This window comes from Syngnathus acus, unplaced genomic scaffold, assembly GCF_901709675.1.
Source record: "Syngnathus acus unplaced genomic scaffold, fSynAcu1.2, whole genome shotgun sequence".
Taxonomy (NCBI): domain Eukaryota; kingdom Metazoa; phylum Chordata; class Actinopteri; order Syngnathiformes; family Syngnathidae; genus Syngnathus; species Syngnathus acus.
In genome coordinates, this window is record NW_023590223.1 from 194,063 (window position 1) to 215,823 (window position 21,761).

Sequence of the window (21,761 nt, forward strand, 5' to 3'; positions counted from 1 at the left end):
GTGACCGAAAGAACGAGATCCCGGATACAAGCGGCCGAAATGAGTTTTCTCCGCAGGATGTCCGGGCTCTCCCTTAGAGATAGGGTGAGAAGCTCGGTCATCCGGGAGAGACTCGGAGTAGAGTCGCTACTCCTCCACGTTCAGAGGAGCCAGATGAGGTGGCTCCGGCATCTCATCAGGATGCCTCCTGGACGCCTCCCTGGGGAGGTGTTCCGGGCATGTCCCACCGGTAGGAGACCCCGGGGACGACCCCGGACGCGCTGGAGAGACTATGTCTCTCAGCTGGCCTGGGAACGCCTTGGGATCTCCCGGGATGAGCTGGATGAAGTGGCTGGGGAGAGGGAAGTCTGGGAGTCCCTCCTAAAGCTGCTGCCCCTGCGACCCGACCCCGGATAAGCGGAAGAAGATGGATGGATGGATGGATGGATGGATGGAAATGTTGTCAGCAGGATTTGAACCTAAGAGGGGAGACCCCCTATGGGTTTCTAGTACATCGCCTTAACCACTCGGCCACAACAACACAAACTGTAATACCCACTGTTAAAATGGATGTGGTGAGTATCTCATAATACACCACGAGATTCTAATAAAAATTATGGATCATTGTCTGCAGGACCTGAACCTGCCAGGTGAGACCCCAACAGATTTCAAGTCTATCGCCTTAACCAGTCGGCCACAACAACACACACTGGCGAGGTCTTCACATTGTCAAAATGCATATTGCGAGGAGCTAGCAAGATTCTAATTCAAAATCTGAAATGTCAGCAGGAACCAAACCTGCGAGGGGAGACCCAATGGATCTCTAGTCCATCACCTAAACCTCTCGGCCACAACAACACACTGTGACACACAATGTTTAAATGCATGTGGTGAGTATCTCATAATACAACACGAGATTCTAAATCATTGTTGGCAGGACTCGAACCTGCGAGGGGAGGCCCCAATGGATTTCTAGTCCATCGCCTTAACCACTCGGCCACAACAACACACTGTGTAGTACACACCGTACAAATGTGGTGAGTATCTCAGCTGAGACTGGAAGGTTGTGGTTTCAAACCCCGGCCGGGTCATACCAAAGACTATAAAAATGGGACCCATTGCCTCCCTGCTTGGCATTCAGCATTAAGGGTTAGAATTGGGGGGTTAGATCACCAAATGATTCCCGAGCACGGCACCGCTGCTGCTCACTGCTCCCCTCTCCCCCAGGGGATGGATTAAAATCACACGGGGATGGGTTAAATGCAGAGGACGAATTTCACCACACCCAGATGTGTGTGTGACGATCATTGGGACTTTAACTTTTAACTTTAACTTAATATTACACCATGAGAATAAATTTGGATCGTTGTCGGCAGGACCCGGACCTACGAGGTGAGACCCCAATGTATTTCTAGTCCATCTCCTTAACCACTCGGCCACAAGCACACTATGTAATAATAATAAATACATGGTGGATAAGGCGATGGACTTGAAATCCATCGGAACTTCTAATACTATCTTCGCCGCTGATTGTACTTCAGTCCATTTCTGGTAAGGTCCACCATCAAATTGCATTCAAATTCAATTAATCCAATGATCTGTTCCCATTCAAAGAAACAGAGTTAACATGATACCAATTCCAGTAGCGGTCTGCTCCTGGCATTTGTCCATGTCTATATGAAGGGTGGTGTTGAAGAAGTCCAGCTTGGGCCTTGAGTCTCTGGTGCATGGACACCATCTCATTCTTCTGCTTGGACAGGGCTAAGTTTTGTCTCAGCAAGCTCATGCTGGGAGGAAAATATTGTCATTTTTGGATACAGTTCACACATTCATGTGTGTGCGTGCGTGTGTGTGTTTCCTACTTGGCTGCTTTCTGTCCCTGCTGCAGTCTCAGTCTCTGCCATTCCTCCTTCAGGGAACGGATGGTGTGCCACACCTGGCCACAAGTCCTCCTCAGAGGGCTGTAAGGCAGAACGCGCTTTGGATCCTTTTCTGGTAAAGAAGAAGACTACAATAATTTTACCATTAATAACTATCATAAAATCTAGCTTTATGTAGTATATCTGATAGGTTTTACACAAAAAATAATATGATAATAAGGGGGTTAAAATAAATCAAAGTGTGGAAAAAAGAGTAATTTTGTAAATTTAATTTAAAATTGATAGTTAAATGGTGACAAATTCAATATTTGTGTTTCGTACACAGTATTTTTACAATATAATTGATATTAATGTTTTTTTTATTTTCCCATTAGCCCTTTTTTAATGTTCAAACTGAATAATGTTACATTGGGTCACGCGATTAAGCAATAATACAGTAATACAATTTCTGCCTTATTTTCTATGTTGGTAATTCTAATACTAAGAATGTTTAAAGAGTTCCACTATTCTATGGCACACACTAAGAATAAAATACATTTTAATTCCAACAAATGGAGGAGGAAGACTCATGGAGAAAACGGATGTTTTCAGGGAGGACGCGAGGAGTCAACGGTGGTTCGGAACTACAAGATGAGCGATCAAACAGGAAAACGAGAGGGAAGTCTGTCCGCCGCCCATCTATCTCCTGCACATAGTGTGAGATTTGAGACATGATGTGGTGTGTCTGACTTCATAAGACCAAGTCGGGTTGTTGTGATGCGTCTAGTGTGTTGGTGGAGTGCCCAGTGCATGTCACTTCTCACTGTCAACCCTCACCGCTGGCTAGCAGTATGCGAACGGGAGAGCCGAGTGCGTAAGTCTCTCCCTGCCAGTACATAGCCTCTTTAACAGCAAGCCCTATGTAGTGCCTCCATGCGGCGACACATGGTAAGTGGGTACAACACGGACCCAGGCTAAACTACAAGGGACTCGGAGGAGGTTTGGCCCCTAGACGTGCGGCACGCAGGCCCACCGGTGTGTGGACACGCCCTGGTGCCCACGAACCAGACCCCAACTATGGGTTAAATAGTACCACTGCCCAGTGGGCTCCTCGGGAGAGGAATGGGCTAAGGGAGTCAACCCCTCCAGAAAATCAATTTCCCCTTGGGTTGGTGTCAGGAAGGGCATCCGACTGGAAAAAGTTTTGCTCCAAAAATATTCTCAGTATGGAAGAAAGCCATATCGAGAACCCAGTCCAACCCAGCGGCGCCTGGAAAGCGGACTTTAAACCGATGATGATGATGTACCATTGACATTTTTTTCATGCGAGAACGATTCAATATGAGTTACGGTGTAATCGATGGCGCACTGCGTGGCCGGCCCGTGAGGCTCCAAGGCTGAGCCGGCCTCCAGCAGCAACTCCGGCTGGGCTGCAGGGATGCTGGTTTCGTCTGCAATTCTCTTCTGCAGTTCGTCCACCATCTCGTCATCTGTGACGCCATACCTCAAGATCTTGGCCGTGGTCATGTTTAAAACCTGAACCATCTCCGAAGAATAGACCATAAATGAAACTGAAATGAGTTGAGAGAACCACTATGCCACTACCTCTTGAATTTCTTCCAAGTCACGAAACATTCAATATTATTCTAAGCCACATTGAACTTTGACACTGGGATGACAATGACAACTGAGAAAAATGTCCGAAAAAATGAACTGCTGAACCAATATGAGGCACATTCAAATTAAGCATATGTATCAGCATACAGTTACATTCAATAGTTACATATATCAAGCACATTCAAATGATCACTTAATATTAAAAAAATCAAACTTCATATGTTATCGTCTCAAATCTCATATATTTAACAAATCACCAGCAAAATATATTGATAACATCCCTATAATTAACGTGTGTTCTACACAATTCCTTGGCATTATGATTGATGGATCATTGTCCTGGAAATGTCATATCATGACTATTTCCACAAAAATGGCCAAGAGCATTGGTATTGTGCGTAAAACCCTTCATCTAATAAGCTCCGAGGTAGCCATATGCTATACTATTCAATGATCGAGCCGTATATTTACTATTGTAGTATCGCTTGACCTAGTACTCACCAGGCCAAACTTGAGCTCTAAGAGTAATATGTTGTGTACATACGAAACATTCATCTCAGCCTCTTTTTACTCGGCTAGGTGTCCTCACTGTTTTTCAAGTCAATCGTCTTCAAATTGGTCTCTTTGTTCATGGCTCATTGGGGAGAACCCTTCCCCTATTTTTTCATAACTTATTTAGACATAATTCTCAGGTCCATAATTACCCCACACGCAGCTCAAATGACCTCAGACCACCAATAGCCCGTACAGCCCAAACTCAGTTTAACATAGGCTACAGAGGGTCAAAGATTTACAATTCGCTGCCACTATTTTTATGGGACCAATTTAAGAAGGCTCTGAAATCACTTCTCTTAGACACTAAATACTTTCCAAATGGTATGCTAAATGAACCTGGATCCATTCATTATTCTCTTTAGTTATAGTTTTGGTGTATTTTTCCTTATTGTTGTATGTTGTATGCCTTATCCCTGTTATATATTTTTTTTCATCTGTATGACATGTATTAGGATGCATATTTCTCTATCCATTGAAATTTTATCTTAAATCAAAGTCAAAGTCAAAGTCTGCTTTATTGTCAATTTCTTCACATGCCAAGACACACAAAGAGATCGAATGTATTCATATATCTGGAGAATGCCACTTCGCAAGCCCCTGGAGGGTTTTTTAGACATTCTCCATCACATTTATTTAATCTATGTACATTTTAAATTGTTTTTGTATGTGAAAATAAACAAACAAACAAAAAACAAACAAACAAGCAAGGTTAGCAGATGTAGCTGTCTGTCAGACCCGAGTGTGAATTTAACTCACACCCTCTGATTTACAATTCTAGTGCTCTTATCACTAAGCTACGCGGCCTTGCTTGGCTAAACTGTGTCAACCTTTTAGAAGATGAACCAAAAGAAACTCTTGAAAATGTAGTCTAACCAGGACTCTAGGCCAGTGAATTTCAACCAGTGTGGACACATTTGTGTGCCATGAGAAACTATAAAATTTCCCTTCATGTCCCCAAAGACAACAACTCATCACACAACTGCTGGTCACCAGTACCATGGACAAGATACGTGTAATTACACCCTCAACTATTATAAATTCAGCTTGCACAGCAATTGTTAAGCATATTATCAGGGCTCAGTGAGAAATGAACTCATAACCCCTTGTTTACTAAACCAGTACCCTAACTACTGTGCTACAAGGTCTGATCTATAGCTGTTACTAATAAACTATAAACTATTCATGTACAATATTGCGAAATTAGGATGTGTCACAAATCAATAGGCACGTTTAACTACCATGCTACTATTTTGCGAGCAAGCAAAGCAAGATAGCTGGGCCAAGTTTGAGAACCAGTTAGTGTTCTCGAACCTCATAGCTGGTTGAAGCGCTGGTCTTGGAAAGCAGGGTCGAGTCCTGATTTTGATTCTCCTTTATGTACAAGTTTGAATGTGACAACAGTCATGCCTAACGAGCAAAAGGACAAGGTGTGTCTTTTCATCAAAAAAGATGTGGCCAAAGATTCTCTCAGAAGCGACATTTAAAAACACATGCAAGAACACACACAGGTGAGAAACCTTTTTCCTGCTCAGTTTGTGGTCAAAGAATCTCTCAGAACAGTCACTTAAAAATAAACACAACACACATAGGTGAGAAACCTTTTTCCTGCTCAGTTCCTGGCCCAAGATTGTTAGGGTTGACAAATTGTCTTGATTGTACGATTGTGTTGGAATGGAGACTATATTGATTAACCAGTTGCTGAGGGGGAAAAAATATTCTGTTTGTTCCCACAACATCGTAAACAAAGTGCTAAGACCTCTGCACTGGTTAACCAGCTGCAGAGGAAGCAATCAAGTTGTTCTGTTTCCCCCAACATCATAAAACACCCCCTGCTCTGATTTGACCAGATGTCGGGGGTTCACCAAACCTGTCCACTCTCAGCCCCCCCCCCCCCTGTTTTCTCTCAATCAGTATGTCCTTATATGTTGAGAGTTTCTGAATAGATATTTGAAAGAGTAATATGGGAAATGACTTTAAAATATACGTCTGTAGTCTCCGCTCAGCATCCGTCGCCATTTAACGAATGCCAGTTTCAAGGCTGAATTCGTGTGTCACGTGATGTGCGTTCGCGTCGCACCAGGAGTCACGTTATGCAGCCCTATAATTGGCAATAAAAAAATAAAAAAACTTTCTGAGGATGCAGCCTGTGAATTTGGACTCAGCGAGTGAATCCTTTTTTGCAAGACCAGTTCTCTTGCTAGCAATGAGTCTTTAGCACCTACCACTAATCAAAAATTCAAACACACTACTATCAGGCAGGGTTATGTTGCGTTTTGTTCAAGATGTCCGTCGTTGAGCAAAGAAAATAAAGATGTGGAGTAATAGTTGGTTCTTTATTTGCAAGATCTTGGGTTGATTCACGGCAGTCAGTACAAGTGCAATTCAGCAGAGGAGAACAACCACGTCAGACTCCAGATCAGAAGGTTTTATATTCTCCGCAAGCACGAATACGGAAGGGAAGAAAAGGGAGGGGAAAAGAAGGAAAAACATATCCTCATAAGAATGTCTTGTTGTCTACTGAATGTTTTGTATCAATGTGTCATGACGTTAATAAGCTCTGCCTTATGTGTAATGGAAAAGTTACCAAGCTGTGTGTGCCGTGTCTGTGCTCTGATGGAGCAACTATGTTTTCATAAATTAATATGTAATTAATATGAAATATTTAGACATTGCTGTTGCTCCCTTTTCAGTATGAATACTGCTGGGGCCTGAATTTCCCCACCCCCGGGGATCTATAAAGTTTCAATCAATCAATCAATCAATCAATCAATCAATCAATCATCTGACTTAGCTCCCACAATAGCTCCTACAAGATGTCTCCCGGGTCTCTTAGCTGGCTCGTATCTTTGTTTGTTAGCCTTGGAAACTCCTCTATCTTGTTTAGCAGTGTGTCCTCAATTGCTTCTGAGGAACGGTGACACTCTTCAACCCGTTCCCAAATCATCTTTACGCCTCCAGCGGGTACTCCATGAACCCTTTTCACCTGTTCTGCAGATCTTGGACCTAGCCACCTTGTTAGTAGGTCCAACTCCTCTCTTTCTGATAAATTTAAGTCTTTAGTCGTGCCAATAAATGATGCTTTCTATGCCCAATAGTTTTGCGGTTTGTCGTCAAATTGCAGTAAACCAGCGCTGACGAGTCACCGTATTTTCACGATTAAAACGCGCACCGTAATAAAAGGCGCAGTCTCCGTTATGTGTGCCATGACTGTGTTTAACACACATAGGGCGCACCGCGTCATAGGGCGCGGGTTTTATATATACAATCCACGCCCACACTTGCCCCTTTAACGTTCTCATGGCGCTCTTAACTACGTCCGCCTTACAACAACATACACACACACACACACACACACACACGCACACACACACACCCACACACACACACGCACACACAGGGCAGTGACTCTCCAATACACATAGATACCAAATGGTCAGGTGACGCTTTCCCGCCTTTTCCGGACAGTATAGAACCTTCTGATCTGGAGATGGGGGGTGTTGTTACATCTGCTGAAGTGCCATGCGTACTGACCGCCATTAAACAACCCAAGATCTTGCCAATAAAGAACCAACCGTTACCCCACATCTTAGTTTTCCTGACCAAACAACGGACATCATCGACAACACACAACAGTCGTTGATGGAATCAAACCCGCACTTTCTTAACTGTGAAGCGGACATTCTAACCAGTGTATCACCGAGCTGCCAAAGAGTATAAATATTACTATATTGAGTCAAATACAAACCAGATTACAGATACAGTGGAGCCTCGGTTTTCGACCACAGAAGGTTGTTGAAGTGAATCGTTCAAATTGCGAATCATGTTTTCCCATTACAAATAATGGAAAGAAATTAATCCGTTCCAAGCAAAAAAAAAAACGCCTTTTTAAAGTATTTTTTCATTTGCGCATTTTTGTCCGATCGCGCAACTGCAGTGCTTCGCCGATGCTGGTCGCATTATTGTGACAGAGCGGTCGCTAAAATTTAGAAAATATTTTTAAAGTCCTGATGTACTTTCCAAAATTTAAGTGGACCTCAGTGCGCAGAGAGCTTAATTTGGTCCGATCGCGCAACCGCAGCGCGCCGGGCGCTCACTGTTGCATTGCTTTAGGAGCGTCTTTGTGTTTTAGGATGGCTTTACTGCTCCCACTTGCTTCCTTTGGAGGCATGATTAGAGTTGTTGCAATCCTCAGAGTAACGAGAATGTAATAATGAACGGAGTCAGTTGGCTCGCGAGGTTCGACAATCGAATTTCGTTCGACATCTGAAGCACAAAATTCTCGAATTTTTTGTTCAAATAATGATTTGTTTGAGAACCGGGCTCCACTGTACAACAATTTAACATCAACTTTCGACGAGGATGGGATTTGAACCCATGCGTGCAGAGCACAATGGATTAGCAATCCATCGCCTTAACCTCTCGGCCACCTCGTCTTGTTCATCTGGGGATGACATATCACGTTATGTACGTTGTGCCAAGATACTTTGTGAAGATAATGAAAATCCGACGAGGATGTGATGAAATTATGAGTGGAGAGCACAATGGAGTAGCAACCCATCGCCTAAATATCTCAGCCATCGCATCTCATGCATGAGTTGTATTGGCGACATGATATGGCATGTACGGTGTAGTATAAGCTACAAGGTAAACTGATACGATACTTTAGATGTGAAACGAAGAAGAGCTAAGCCACAAAAGAAGTGCCAAACTTGAGCCTATATATCGTCTGCAGAAACGAGCTCTAAGAGTAATATGTTGTGTACATCCGAAACATTCATGTCAGCCTCTTTTTACTCGGCTAGGTGTCCTCACTGTTTTTCAAGTCAATCATCTTCAAATTGGTCTCTTTGTTCAAGGCTCATTGGGGAGAACCCTTCCCCTATTTTTTCATAACTTATTTAGACATAATTCTCAGGTCCATAATTACCCCACACGCAGCTCAAATGACCTCAGACCACCAATAGCCCGTACAGCCCAAACTCAGTTTAACATAGACTACAGAGGGTCAAAGATTTACAATTCGCTGCCACTATTTTTATGGGACCAATTTAAGAAGGCTCTGAAATCACTTCTCTTAGACACTAAATACTTTCCATATGGTATGCTAAATGAACCCGGATCCATTCATTCTTCTCTTTAGTTATAGTTTTGGTGTGTTTTTCCTTATTGTTGTATGTTGTATGCCTTATCCCTGTTATAATTTTTTTTTTCATCCGTATGACATGTATTAGGATGCATATTTCTCTATCCATTGAAATTTTATCTTAAATGTATTCATATATCTGGAGAATGCCACTTCGCAAGCCCCTGGAGGGTTTTTTAGACATTCTCCATCACATTTATTTAATCTACGTACATTTTAAATTGTTTTTGTATGTGAAAATAAACAAACAAACAAACAAAAAACAAACAAACAAGCAAGGTTCGCATATGTAGCTGTCTGTCAGACCCTAGTGGGAATTTAACTCACACCCTCTGATTTACAATTCTAGTGCTCTTATCACTAAGCTACGCGGCCTTGCTTGGCAAAACTGTGTCAAACTTTTAGAAGATGAACCAAAAGAAACTCTTGAAAATGTAGTCTAACCAGGACTCTAGGCCAGTGAATTTCAACCAGTGTGGGCACATTTGTGTGCCATGAGAAACTATAAAATTTCCCTTCATGTCCCCAAAGACAACAACAACTCATCACACAACTGCTGGTCACCAGTACCATGGACAAGATACGTGTAATTACACCCTCAACTATTATAAATTCAGCTTGCACAGCAATTAAGTATATTATCAGGGCTCAGTGAAAATTGAACTCATAACCCCTTGTTGACTAAACCAGTACCCTAACTATTGTGCTACAAGGCCTGACCTCCGGCGCGGGTTTTATAAATACAATCCATGCACACACTTGCCCCTTAACGTTCTCATGGCGCTCTCAACTACGTCCGCCTTACAACAACATACACACCCACACACGCACATATACACACCCACACACACACGCACACACACACACACACGCACCCACAGGGCAGTGACTCTCCAATACACAAAGATACCAAATGGTCAGGTGACGCTTTCCCGCCTTTTCCGGACAGTATAAAACCTTCTGATCTGGAGATGGGGGGTGTTGTTACATCTGCTGAAGTGCCATGTGTACTGGCCGCCATTAAACAACCCAAAACCTTGCCAATAAATAACCAACCGTTACCCCACATCTTAGTTTTCCTGACCCAACAACGGACATCATCAACAACACGCAACAGCCGTTGATGGAATCGAACCCGCACTTTCTTAACTGTGAAGCGGACATGCTAACCAGTTCTCCACCGAGCCGCCAAAGAGTATAAATATTACTATATTGAGTCAAATACAAACCAGATTACAGATACAGTGGAGCCTCGGTTTTCGACCACAATCCGTTCCCGAAGGCTGTTGGAGAAGTGAATCGTTCAAATTCCGAATCATGTTTTCCCATTACAAATAATGGAAAAAAATTTAAAATTTAAATTTAAAAACCCCGCCTTTTTAAAGTATTTTTTCATTTGTACATTTTTGTCCGATCGCGCAACTGCAGTGCTTAGCAATAATTTAGAAAATATTTTTAAAGTCCTGATGTACTTTCCAAAATTTAAGTGGACCTCAGTGCGCAGGGAGGTTAATTTGGTCCGATCGCGCAAACGCAGCGCGCCGGGCGCTCACTGTTGCATTGCTTTAGGAGCGTCTTTGTGTTTTAGGATGGCTTTACTGCTCCCACTTGCTTCCTTTGGAGGCATGATTAGAGTTGTTGCAATCCTCAGAGTAACGAGAATGTAATAACGAACGGAGTCAGTTGGCATGCGGGTCCTCTCGGCTCGTCTCGTGAGGTTCGACAATCGAATTTCGTTCGACATCCGGAGCAAAAAATTCTCAAATTATTTGTTCAAATACTGATTTTTTCGAGAACCGAGGCTCGTCTGTACAACAATTTAACACCAACTTTCAAGGAGGATGGGATTTGAACCCATGAGTGCAGAGCACAATGGATTAGCAATCCATCACCTTAACCTCTCGGCCACCTCATCTTGCTCATATGGCATTGACAGGACACATTATGTACGTTGTGCCAAGATACTTTGAAAATCCGACGAGGATGTGATATGAAATGATGAGTGGAGAGCACAATGGAGTAGCAACCCATCGCCTAAATATCTCAGCCATCGCATCTCATGCATGAGTTGTATGGGCGACATGATATGGCATGTACGGGGTAGTGTAAGCTACAAGGTAAAATGATACGATACTTTAGATGTGAAACGAAGAAGAGCTAAGCCACAAAAGAAGTGACACTGTCAACAAAGAAAAAAAAAATTTCAATGTTGTCTCACCCCAAATCTTTGGGATCATCGGATCTGCACAGTTGGATATTTCCACCAACATTTTAACATCAACATTCTTTCATGGTCGGCTGAAGATCCTAAAGAAAATACCCTAAATTTCTTGTATGCTATTGCATGATCGTATAGCGTTGTGGCCGTAGCATCCCCGGAACGAATCTGGGTCATGGCGTAATTAAATTACCTTGCTGAATTTGTCCGTTGTTCACTGTTACCAAACAGCCTTCTGTTGAACACAAGCTTCCAGACATTACGTCCACCTACGTTTTCACATCAACTTTATTTCATAAAGTTCTTCCTAATTCATCTTGGCGAAACTCCCTCAGGCGTTCCCATCTTTTTTTAGGCCTGGCTGCCACGAGGCAGCGGTAGACACACAATTATGACCCTGAAAGGACACGTCCAAACCGGCTATGATATTAATCAGAATTCATTAATCACTGAAATGCAGTCCTCAGGTCCATGTCATATTCGCTACCAATCGGAATGTAACGAAGCTGTTTCTACCCAGTCACGAACTGGGGACTTTTCGCGTGTTAGGCAAACATGATAATCACTACACTATGGAAACATCTGCTACAGTGGTGCACCTTACTTACTGGACCAAAGGTGAGTGCTACTGGGCACCAAGCGCACCCATCACTATTTTAGATCTTTACGGTTACTCCCTCATTCATTGACATGTTCGGTGAAACCTCCCCAAATCCCCACTCAAACATGCAAAGCATACGATTCGACATGAAATCAAATCCATTTGTATCATATAAGGACTTTTGACTTGTGATCTGGTGCTCCCTGTGTGGAGTTTGTAGGTTCTCCCCGTGCCTGCCTAGGTTTTCCCCGGGTTTTCTTCCCACATCACAAAAACATGCTTGGTCAGCCGATTTAGTAATCCAAACTGCCCATAGGTGTGAGTGCAAGTGCGAATGATTGTTTGTCTCTGTGTGCCCTGCGATTGGCTGGCAACCAGTTACAACGTGTCCCTTGCCTACTGTCCGATGACTGCTGGGATAGGCTCCAGCACGCCTGCGACCCCCCGCGGTACAGATAATGGATGGAATGGATGGAATTGAATGGCGATCAGTTTAGGGCCTGAAGAGGGAGCAACAGCAATGTGCAGATACTCTTATTAGTTCATACAAACATATATACTTCATCATATCGATCAATGTGTAAATAATTTACCCAAACATAGTCGCTCAATCAGAGCACAGACACGGCACACAGAGCTTTGTGACTTTCACTTACACATAGGCAGTGAGCACAGACACGGCACACAGAGCTCAGTTAAGTTCCATGACACATAGTCACAAAACATTCAGTAAATAACAGGACATTCAGGTGATAACAGAACAGACCTTATCCTTCCCTCCCATTCCCTTCCTAGTTCCTGCTTTTGGTCAGTATATAGCCTTCTGATTTGAAGTTTGACGTTGTTGTTTCATCTGCTGAAGTGCACTGACTGCCATTAAACAACCTAATATCTGTTACTCCACATTTTCAATTCCCCGACGCGGAGTCTAAAATCAAAAGGATCATAAGACTTGTTTCCAACCAGGGACCTTCAGCGTGTGAGGGAATGTGATAACCACTACACCATGGAAACCGCGCTGACACACATAGCCTTTTGAAGAGCTTGGCAAAAGTTAAAGAAAAGTGCGAAACCTGGTTTTCACCCAGTCTCAAATCAGGTACCCTTTAGCGAAACGACTCAGCCTGGGCTTGGCAAATCGGGCTTCAATTCCCTGACGCGGAGTTTATTTCTTTGTATGGAAAAATTGCTTTTGCTGGCACAGTTTTGAAAAGCAAATCAAAAAGTTCATAAGTGCCTGCTTTCTTCCTCACTCCCTTTTGTTGAACTTTTGCCAGGCTTCTCAAAATGCTTTGGACGTCACAGCAGTTTCCATAGCGTATTGGTCATCCTGTTCTTCTAAGACGCGAAAGACCCCCTGTTTGAGACTGGGTAGAAACAACATTTTCTAAATCTATTTGTCAGTGTTGTCTGCTTTGCAAAGTGTGCCAGGGACACCTCGGCAAACAGGAGCCATATACTATTTGATAAAGTAATCACATGTTCTCCGAGTTACAATGTCAACTGGTGGAACTTACTTTAGATCTTGGATGGTTTTAAAGCTAATGCTCTTCTGGATTACCGAGTAATCGGTTGAGACCGGCGTAACTCTACGACGGCTTCCTGCTTATCCGGCCGGTGCTGACGGGTCCCTCGCCTTGGCCTCGCAGCCTCGTGATCGTCGGAACCAACGACCTTCGCCGTGCTAGCCCCGTGGTGTCCATCTGCACCTGCCCCGACTGGGTGCCCAGGACGCTGCTCACACGTTTGCCTGTTTTGTGATGTTTTCACCGATTCACGACCACGGTCCATTGGGCGCCGTTGAACTGGACTGTCCTTACACCTGTTTATGGACCCCGTGGAGGCTATTTTGTGTGTTTTGGGGTGTTCTCTGATATTGAGGGGTGCTGGTTGGCCGCTGTTACTTTTTTTCCTTTGCTTTGATGGCTTTTATCTTTCGTACTTAACCCGTTTCTGCCCAAATTGTTATTTCTAAAAAGGTGCATATTTTTTGGGTCCTTAGGTGTCCCTAAGTACGAATATGCCGCGCTTTTTTGGTTATGACGTCGCGTATACGAAATATGCGGCATCTATATATAGACTATGTGCTGATACGTGCACAAAAATCGGAGCATTCTGACGATTTGCAAGTGTAACGTGATGTAATTTATTTGAATGTTCAGAGATAGTTGTGTTTTACACGTAACAGCTGTCTGCAACATGAAAGGGACCATTTCCACAATTTTCAATGGGCGTGCATGTGCAACGGCGGCCGTCATCCCCAGGGTATGGGGACCAGCCGTAAGAAAATGCCAAAGTTTCTATGAACACAAGTGGCTTTCATAGCCGAATTTATTTGCAACAAACTTTCAACAACAAACTTTCAAACTTGCGGTACCATAAACGGAGATATAAACTGTAACTCAGCAGTGATGATGTTCAGCCTTGCGCCGCCACTTCCGGTCAGAAAACGGATCACGCGACCAGTGCTTCTCACACATTTTATTCCGGCTGGCGGTAAGCACGGAAACACTTCACAGTGCACAGTGCCACGCGGCACTTGGAGCACGCACTGGACGGACGCGACTTGCAAGTCGGCAGTGCGCACTTTCGGCCTTGCGCCGCCACTTCCGGCCAGTGCTCCACGGTGTCGAAGCGGGAGTCATCGGCAACTGCGCACACGCGCGGTCTGCCCGATCTCCGAGCTCGAGTGGCGCCTGGTGCTGCAACCAGAGTTCGGGCCACCTCGCGTCGGAACTCCAGCAGAGACATCCCGCCGTGCTCATCCAGCCGGTGCAGCACCCATGCATTGAAGACGGCCGCGTCCAGCATCCAGGTGAATATCGGCCACCACCACTTCTTCCGGCGCATGTTGATGCGGTAGAGCTCGATGCTCTGGTCGGCGCGGTCCGTGCCGCCCATGCTGCGGTTGTACAGCTGGACAACAAATGGCTGGTCCACTGCCACCTTCTTCTTCTCCTGCCTTGACCAGCGTGACACCTTCTGCAGAGGATGCTCAGCGGTGAGGGTGGAGGCGATGGTGACCACGGCGTTATCCTTCCACCGAGTGAGCGCAATCTTGTTTGCCGTGTCGTACACGACAGACACGGCACCACGCGGCTTCCTCTTCATAGCCTTCTGATCTGTGATCGGGCAAGAGCGCGGGATGCGGTTTTCTCGGATCGTCCCCGTGCAAGCGTAGCCCCGCCTGCGCAGCTCTGCAACTAGCGGGAGGCCGGTGAAGTAGTTGTCTATGTAGATGCGTAGCGGAAGTGCACGCACAGCATCGGGGAGGTTGTCCAGAAGTCGAAGGAGCGTGCCACCGCCCTTGCCGAACTTGCGTTCCACTTCAGAGGCATCTACACTCGCCCCCTGGTAGATGTCGAAGTGGAGCAGGAAGCCGTTGGTCCCACTGTTCAGGCACCAGGCCTTGTAGCCGAACCGCACCGGCTTGTTTCGGATTGCTTGCTTGCATCCGTGTCTTCCAAAGTATTCAATCATTGCCTCGTCCAGATCAAGATTGCAGTCCATTGGATACGCCTCCCCGAACCGAGCGTTGAGGATGTCCATCATGGGACGCAGCTTTGTCATCTGGTCGCTGCTGTTCTGGCGCGTGTTGTCGGCACAGTGAATGTAGCGGATGATCTCCTCGAACCTGTTGCGTGACATGGCCCCAGCGACGAGGGCGCAATGGAGATCTTCATCTGTGTTCCAGTAGTGTCGGCGACTGGGGAGCTGGTGGTAACCCGAGAGCAGCAAGATCCCCACCACGCGCTTCAATTCTCCGATGGTGAGCTGGAAGTTGGAGTCAGTCACCGCCGCATACTTGATGGTCTCGCGAACAAGGTGAGGATATACATCGGAAAGGAAGAAGTCCAGCTTCTGAACTGCGCTCTTTCCAACCAAAATTGTGGGGACGGCGAGAGGCCTGGCGTCCGGGAATTTTGTCAGGCGCGTTTTACTGTTGGTCCAATTGTAGTCCAACGCATCTTTCTGCGAGCGTTTCTTTGAGGTGGAGGCCTGTTGGGGCTCCTCTTCTTCCTCAGTGTCGCCATCATCATCATCTCCGATCACACGTCCGTCGGCGAGGACCACCACGGCGGGAGCGCTAAGCTGCCGTCCCGAGAGATTATTGAACGTTCCTCCGCAGTCTTCCTCGCCCGTGTCTTCGTCAGACTCGAAACTGACCACGGGTGGAGCAATAAAGATTTTATCCACAACTGCGTCCTCATCTTCGATTGCATCGAAGACCTCCATCGCCGACTGTGTACCCATAGACGCGGATAGTCTATGTATAGATGTTTCGCATAAAACAATACATAGAGGAAATACGTTAGGGCGAATCATCACTGCAATCACATATGTCAATAACCATTATATGATAATTGTTCCCTAAAAGTTTCACCCTGCTATCTCGAGTCTATCATAATTTCCCGGAGCTCACCTTTTTGCATCTTCCATCGTGAATCGCGATCGTCCGGCTTCGCTCACGTAGCATGCGTGACTCATAAACTGGCAAAAGGGCAGCGGTTCCGGGTTCGACAGGTCAAAGGTTGGTTATAACCGGATACAATCGGCACGAATGCTTGTCGTCATTTGACGGCGTCGGAAGCTGCGGAAATTGGAGCGTCTACATATAGACTACAGGCTGAAACCCGTTTGATTGGGTTTCTTTGTGGCGCTTTTGTGTGGCAGCCTTATGAGAGCCTATTGAGTTGCGCTCATGCCATCTGTGTGTCTTTTGTATACCCACTCTGTGGTATGGATTCTGATGGGGCCTGAATTTCCCCACCCCCGGGATCAATAAATGATCAATCAATCAATCAATCAATCAATCAATCAATCAATCAATTAATCAATGTTGGCATGGTGTGATTGTGAGCACTCTGAATCTAGCAATCCAAGTTCAAGTCTTGGTGGAACTTCCAATTTGTAGTCATTTACATGGAACACAAATTTAGAAATTCCAATTCAGTACTTTGTGGACAGCCCTATGAGTGTGTAAGCCCTGCCTCCACTACTTTTGTCAATTTCGTAAAATGAGCGCCTGTTAGTGCATTGTGCTCAGAAAGAATTATGCTCCTCCTTCTGTCACTGCCAGGGTTCTATGGTGTAATGGTGAGCAATCTGGACTCTGAATCCAGTGATCTGAGTTCAAGTCTCGGTGGGACCTCAAATAATTTGTCATTTAGTTGGGAAAAATTTGCGAAATGGCAACAGCTTGTGTGCTGCCCCATGAAATCGTATGCTTCCCTACACCTGAGGGTTCCATGAGCGCTCTAGACTCTGAATCCAGTGGTCCCAGTTTTAGTCTCGGTTGGACCTCAAATCTTTGGTCATATACAGTCGTATGCAAAGGTTTGGGCACCCCTAATCAATTTCAAGATTTTCTTTATAAATCCTTGGCTGTTCGGATCAGCAATTTCAGTTAAATATATCATATAGCAGACAGACACAGTGATATTTGAGAAGTGAAATGAAGTTTATTGGAGTTAACGATTTGTCAAGAAGAATGGTCCAATATTCCTTCAACCAGAATCCACACTCTCATTGGAAGCTATAGGAAGTGTTTAGAGCAGTGGTTCTTAACCTTGTTGGAGGTACCGAATCCCACCAGTTTCATATCCGCAATCACCAAACCCCTCGTTAGTGAAAAAAATGTATATATTTTTTTCAAATTCAAGACATAGATGTTTTTTACTGGCACACAAAATGAGCCGTGCATGAACATCACCTCGTTCAAAGAATAAAACCAACACAATGCATGAATTCACGTCAAATGACATACCAGCAAATCAATGTGACTTCTGCTGTTGCCTTTGCGAGACCAGTTCAGATATGCGTTATCACGAATTTATAAATCAGGTGTGTTCGGACCTCCCCAGAAGAGGCTCTGCTGAACCCCTAAGACCGACTCACAGAACCCCTAGTTTGACCGATTCCAGGTTCAGGACCCCTGGTTTAGAGGCTGTTATTTCTGCAAAAGGAGGATCTACTAAATATTGATGTCATTTTTCTCTTGGGGTGCCCAAATGTATGCACCTGCCTACTTTTGTTGAAATAATGATTCCACACTGTCTGCAAATCCTATAAACTTCATTTCCCTTCTCAAATATCACTGTTTACCACCGGCGCCATCCACCATGCATGGATTCGGGCCATCTGATTGGTTCCTTTCGGTTCGTTTTTTGGTTCGATTCGAATCCGGGTTATGGCATAATCAAATTACCTTGTTGAATTTGTCTGCTGGTCACTGTTGCTAAACAGCCTTCCTTTGGACAATGACAGTTTTCCGCACAAGTTTACAGTCAATACGGTGTTGTAGGGCGAGTGGCGCAATGGATAACACATGATGGCAGATTTAAGTGATGTTTTATGTATGATGAGAATCAAAATAGCAGACGAAAGAGAATCAAGGTCAATTAACTCAAGCCGTTTCATTGCAATTGATAGCCCATATGGCATGCACCTCAGATTAAATGGGGCTAGTTCAGGGGTCGGCAACCCGCGGCTCCAGAGCCTCATGCAGCTCTTTAGCGCAATCCTAGCTGCTCCCTGGAGCTCTTGCAAAAATGCGTGAAAATGGGAAAAGATGTTGTTGTTTTGTTTTTTTAAATATGGTTTTTAGATGGTAATCATGACACAAACATTCTTATTCTGTAGAAAATGTACGTAGTTGTGAATATATTAAAAATAGTGAATATCAGAGTGGCGCATAGCAAGCGACACAGCACAGGCGAGTTGTAAACAAACAGGTGTTTGAGTGACGGGCCATGGATTCTAAAGGCAAAAACAGAAAGATTGCTGATAAGAAAAGAGGGTTTAAGAAAGAATGGACTCAACTATTTGCTTTCATTGCCAATGCTGAAGGATTGCCTGAATGTTTGATTTGCAATGAGAAGTTGTCAAATATAACAAAAAGAGCAATTTGGAGTGACATTTTCAGCTAAAGCATGCTAAATTTGCTGCCGATCACCCAGTTGGAACGGAGAGGGAAGGTGCAATTTGAGGAACGAAAAAACAGTTTCAAGAAATAGATTGCATCTCCAAACTCTACTACTGCTGCAAGTTTTGTTGCAGCCCGGGAGATAATAAAGCGCGGAAAACCATTCACCGATGGCGAGTACATGAAGGATTCATTCGTTAAAATATCAGAGTGCGTATTTTCGGACTTCAAAAACAAAACCGAGATCATTCCGAAAATTAAAGACATGCCTCTCTCCGCAAAATCAGTGAACGGAATGGTAATTTGAATGGCAAACAATATTACCAATCAGCAAATCATCATCATCGTCATCATCATCGGTTTAAAGTCCGCTTTCCAGTTGCCGCTGGGTTGGACTGGATTCTCGATATGGCTTTCTTCCACCGGGAACGGTCCATGGCCATCTCGTGGTTGATGCCGAGTGCCTTCATGTCGGCTGCCACGGTCGTCTGCCAGGTCTTTTTAGGTCGGCCACTGGGTCTTGTTCCCTCTACATTATACGACATAACTTTCTTCACCCAGTCGTTCTCGTCCTTCCTCACTACATGTCCGTACCATCGCAGTCGGCCTCTCCTCACCACATCCACTATGGCCTCCACTCCCATCTTCTTTCTCAGCTCTGCACTGGTCTTTTCCTCCATCATTGACACACCACACATCCATCTGATCATCCTCATTTCTGCTCTGTTTAGTTTGTCTTTGTGTTCTGTTTTCAGGGCCCATGCTTCACTTCCGTACGTCATACCACTTCTGACGCAGGCTGAGTACACTTGGCCTCTCATCTTCAGGGATGGGGCCTTAGATGTTAAGTGAGTTCATGATACTCATGTATCAAGGACATCAATTCAGCTCCAGCTTTCTCAATTGCCTGTGAAGAGTCGTGTGACGTGACCGATATCGAACAGACAGCTCTGCTATGCAGGTACGTGAACTCTAATGGGCCGTAAGAAGAAATTGATACCACTAAAAGGCCAAACACGGGGGGAGGACATCTGCGAGGCTGTGCTGCAGTGTTTAAATGACAGCGATACACACTGGCCACCTGATTTCAGACGCTATAGACGGCACACCGAGTTTGAGAGGGTCGCAAAAGTTTGTGACTTTACGACAGAAAGCATTGGATCGAAATTTGCTTGCATTCCATTGCATAGTGCACCAAGAGGCGCTGTGTGCGTAAACATTCCCACCAGAGTGTATGGAGGTAATGAACCTTGTCATCCAAATTGTGAAGAAAATAATCGCAAAAGCATTAAACCACCACCAGTTCCGTGAATTGCTAGATGAAGTTGAGAGCGAATATGCCGATCTCCTGCTGCACAACAAAGTCTGCCGGCTATCCAGGGGCAACGTCTTGCGTCGCTTTGTTGCTTTGTATTTGTAGCCTACTTAATTATTTTAATAGTAGGCATACAGGTCATGTATTGACAGTCTATATTGCCTTATAAAAGGTTTTTAGATTTTTGCCACTCTCGACAGGTATGTTTTTTTTGGGGTGGGACAACATGGCTTTTTGAACATTTTGGGTTGCCGACCCCTGGCCTAACACGTGAAAGATCCCCAGTTCGAGACTGGGTGGAAACAGCTTCTACGACTATTTCTTGTCATTGTTGGTTCCTATGCAAAGTCCATGACAAATTAAAACGATTTTGCGCTGCAATTATGTTGTGGTACCTGATTTGAGACTGGGAGAAAACTGGCTTCTTTCACTCACTTTAGATGGAACCATGCTGACTCTGATACATTCCATTTGGTAGTTCTTAGCTGTGTCTAAATTCATATCACGTGTCACACAAATGCAGCCTGCAAATGATGCGCATGTGACATTGGCCTGTCGAAAATGGCAGAGAATAGGAGCCAGCTGTGTTTCAAAGTAGGCCTCATTCGATAGTTGAACCCAAGACCTCTCGCACCCGAAGCGAGAATCATTCCCCTCGACCAACGAGCCCCGTATCAAATTAGCTGACGCCGTTACATTCCGATTGGTAGCGAATATGACATGGACCTGAGGACTGCATTTCGGTGATTAATGAATTTTTATAAATATCATAGCCAGTTTGCGCATATCCTTTCAGGGTCATAATTGTATGTCTACCGCTGCCTCGTGGCAGCCAGGCCTAAAAAAAGATAGGAATGCCTGAGGGAGTTTCACCAAGATGAATTCAGAAAAACTTGATGAAATAAACTTGATATTGAAACATAGGTGGACGTAATGTCTGGAAGCTTGTGTTTAACAGAAGGCTGTTTGGCAACAGTGAACAACGGACAAATTCAGCAAGGTAATTTAATTACGCCATGACCCAGCTTCGTTCCGGGGATGCTGCGGCCACAACGCTATACGATCATGCAATAGCATACAATGAGTTTTAGGGTCTTTTCTTTAGGATCTTCAGCCAGGACACCCAGGCTGTCAGGGTTTTCCAGATTATCTTGATCGTATGATTATGTTGGAATGTAACCTGTAATAAATAACCTAGCTAGATTAGTTTTATGCTTATGTTGGAATGTAACCTGTAATAAATAACCTAGCTTGTCCCATCCTACACAACGTCGTAAAACACCCCCTGCTATGCTTTGACTAGAGGTCAAGGGCTTTCTCTCCATCCAGTCCACTCTCACCCCCACCCTGTTTCTCTTAATAAAAATGCTCTTGCAAGAGGCCAGAGTCAGACCTCATTCGATCATCGCTGTATGCACAGCGACGAATGACTCTCCACCTGCAGGTGTTTAAAAGGGCATACTGTCTCCCGTGTGGTTCTTGCAAAATAAGTTAGAGTGAGCACCACTCTAACACAGGCATACCATGAAAGAATGTTGATGTTAAAATT

General features: G+C 44.6%; 1 protein-coding gene and 4 non-coding genes across 5 annotated transcripts; 1 reads left to right on the forward strand and 4 right to left on the reverse strand.

The window, feature by feature from the left end:
- Positions 1–904: 904 nt before the first annotated feature.
- On the reverse strand, positions 905–986 carry trnas-aga. The gene has a single exon. It is a non-coding gene; the product is annotated as a tRNA-Ser (tRNA).
- Positions 987–8,361: 7,375 nt separating this feature from the next.
- On the reverse strand, positions 8,362–8,443 carry trnas-gcu. Its single transcript has one exon. It is a non-coding gene; the product is annotated as a tRNA-Ser (tRNA).
- A 2,543-nt stretch (positions 8,444–10,986) lies between these two features.
- trnas-gcu lies at positions 10,987–11,068 on the reverse strand. Its single transcript has one exon. It is a non-coding gene; the product is annotated as a tRNA-Ser (tRNA).
- Positions 11,069–14,453: 3,385 nt separating this feature from the next.
- Positions 14,454–16,208, reverse strand: LOC119118900 (piggyBac transposable element-derived protein 3-like). Its single transcript, XM_037245627.1, has one exon. It carries the CDS (start codon positions 16,206–16,208, stop codon positions 14,454–14,456), a length of 1,755 nt encoding a protein of 584 aa, XP_037101522.1.
- An 844-nt stretch (positions 16,209–17,052) lies between these two features.
- trnaq-cug lies at positions 17,053–17,124 on the forward strand. Its single transcript has one exon. It is a non-coding gene; the product is annotated as a tRNA-Gln (tRNA).
- Positions 17,125–21,761: the final 4,637 nt, after the last annotated feature.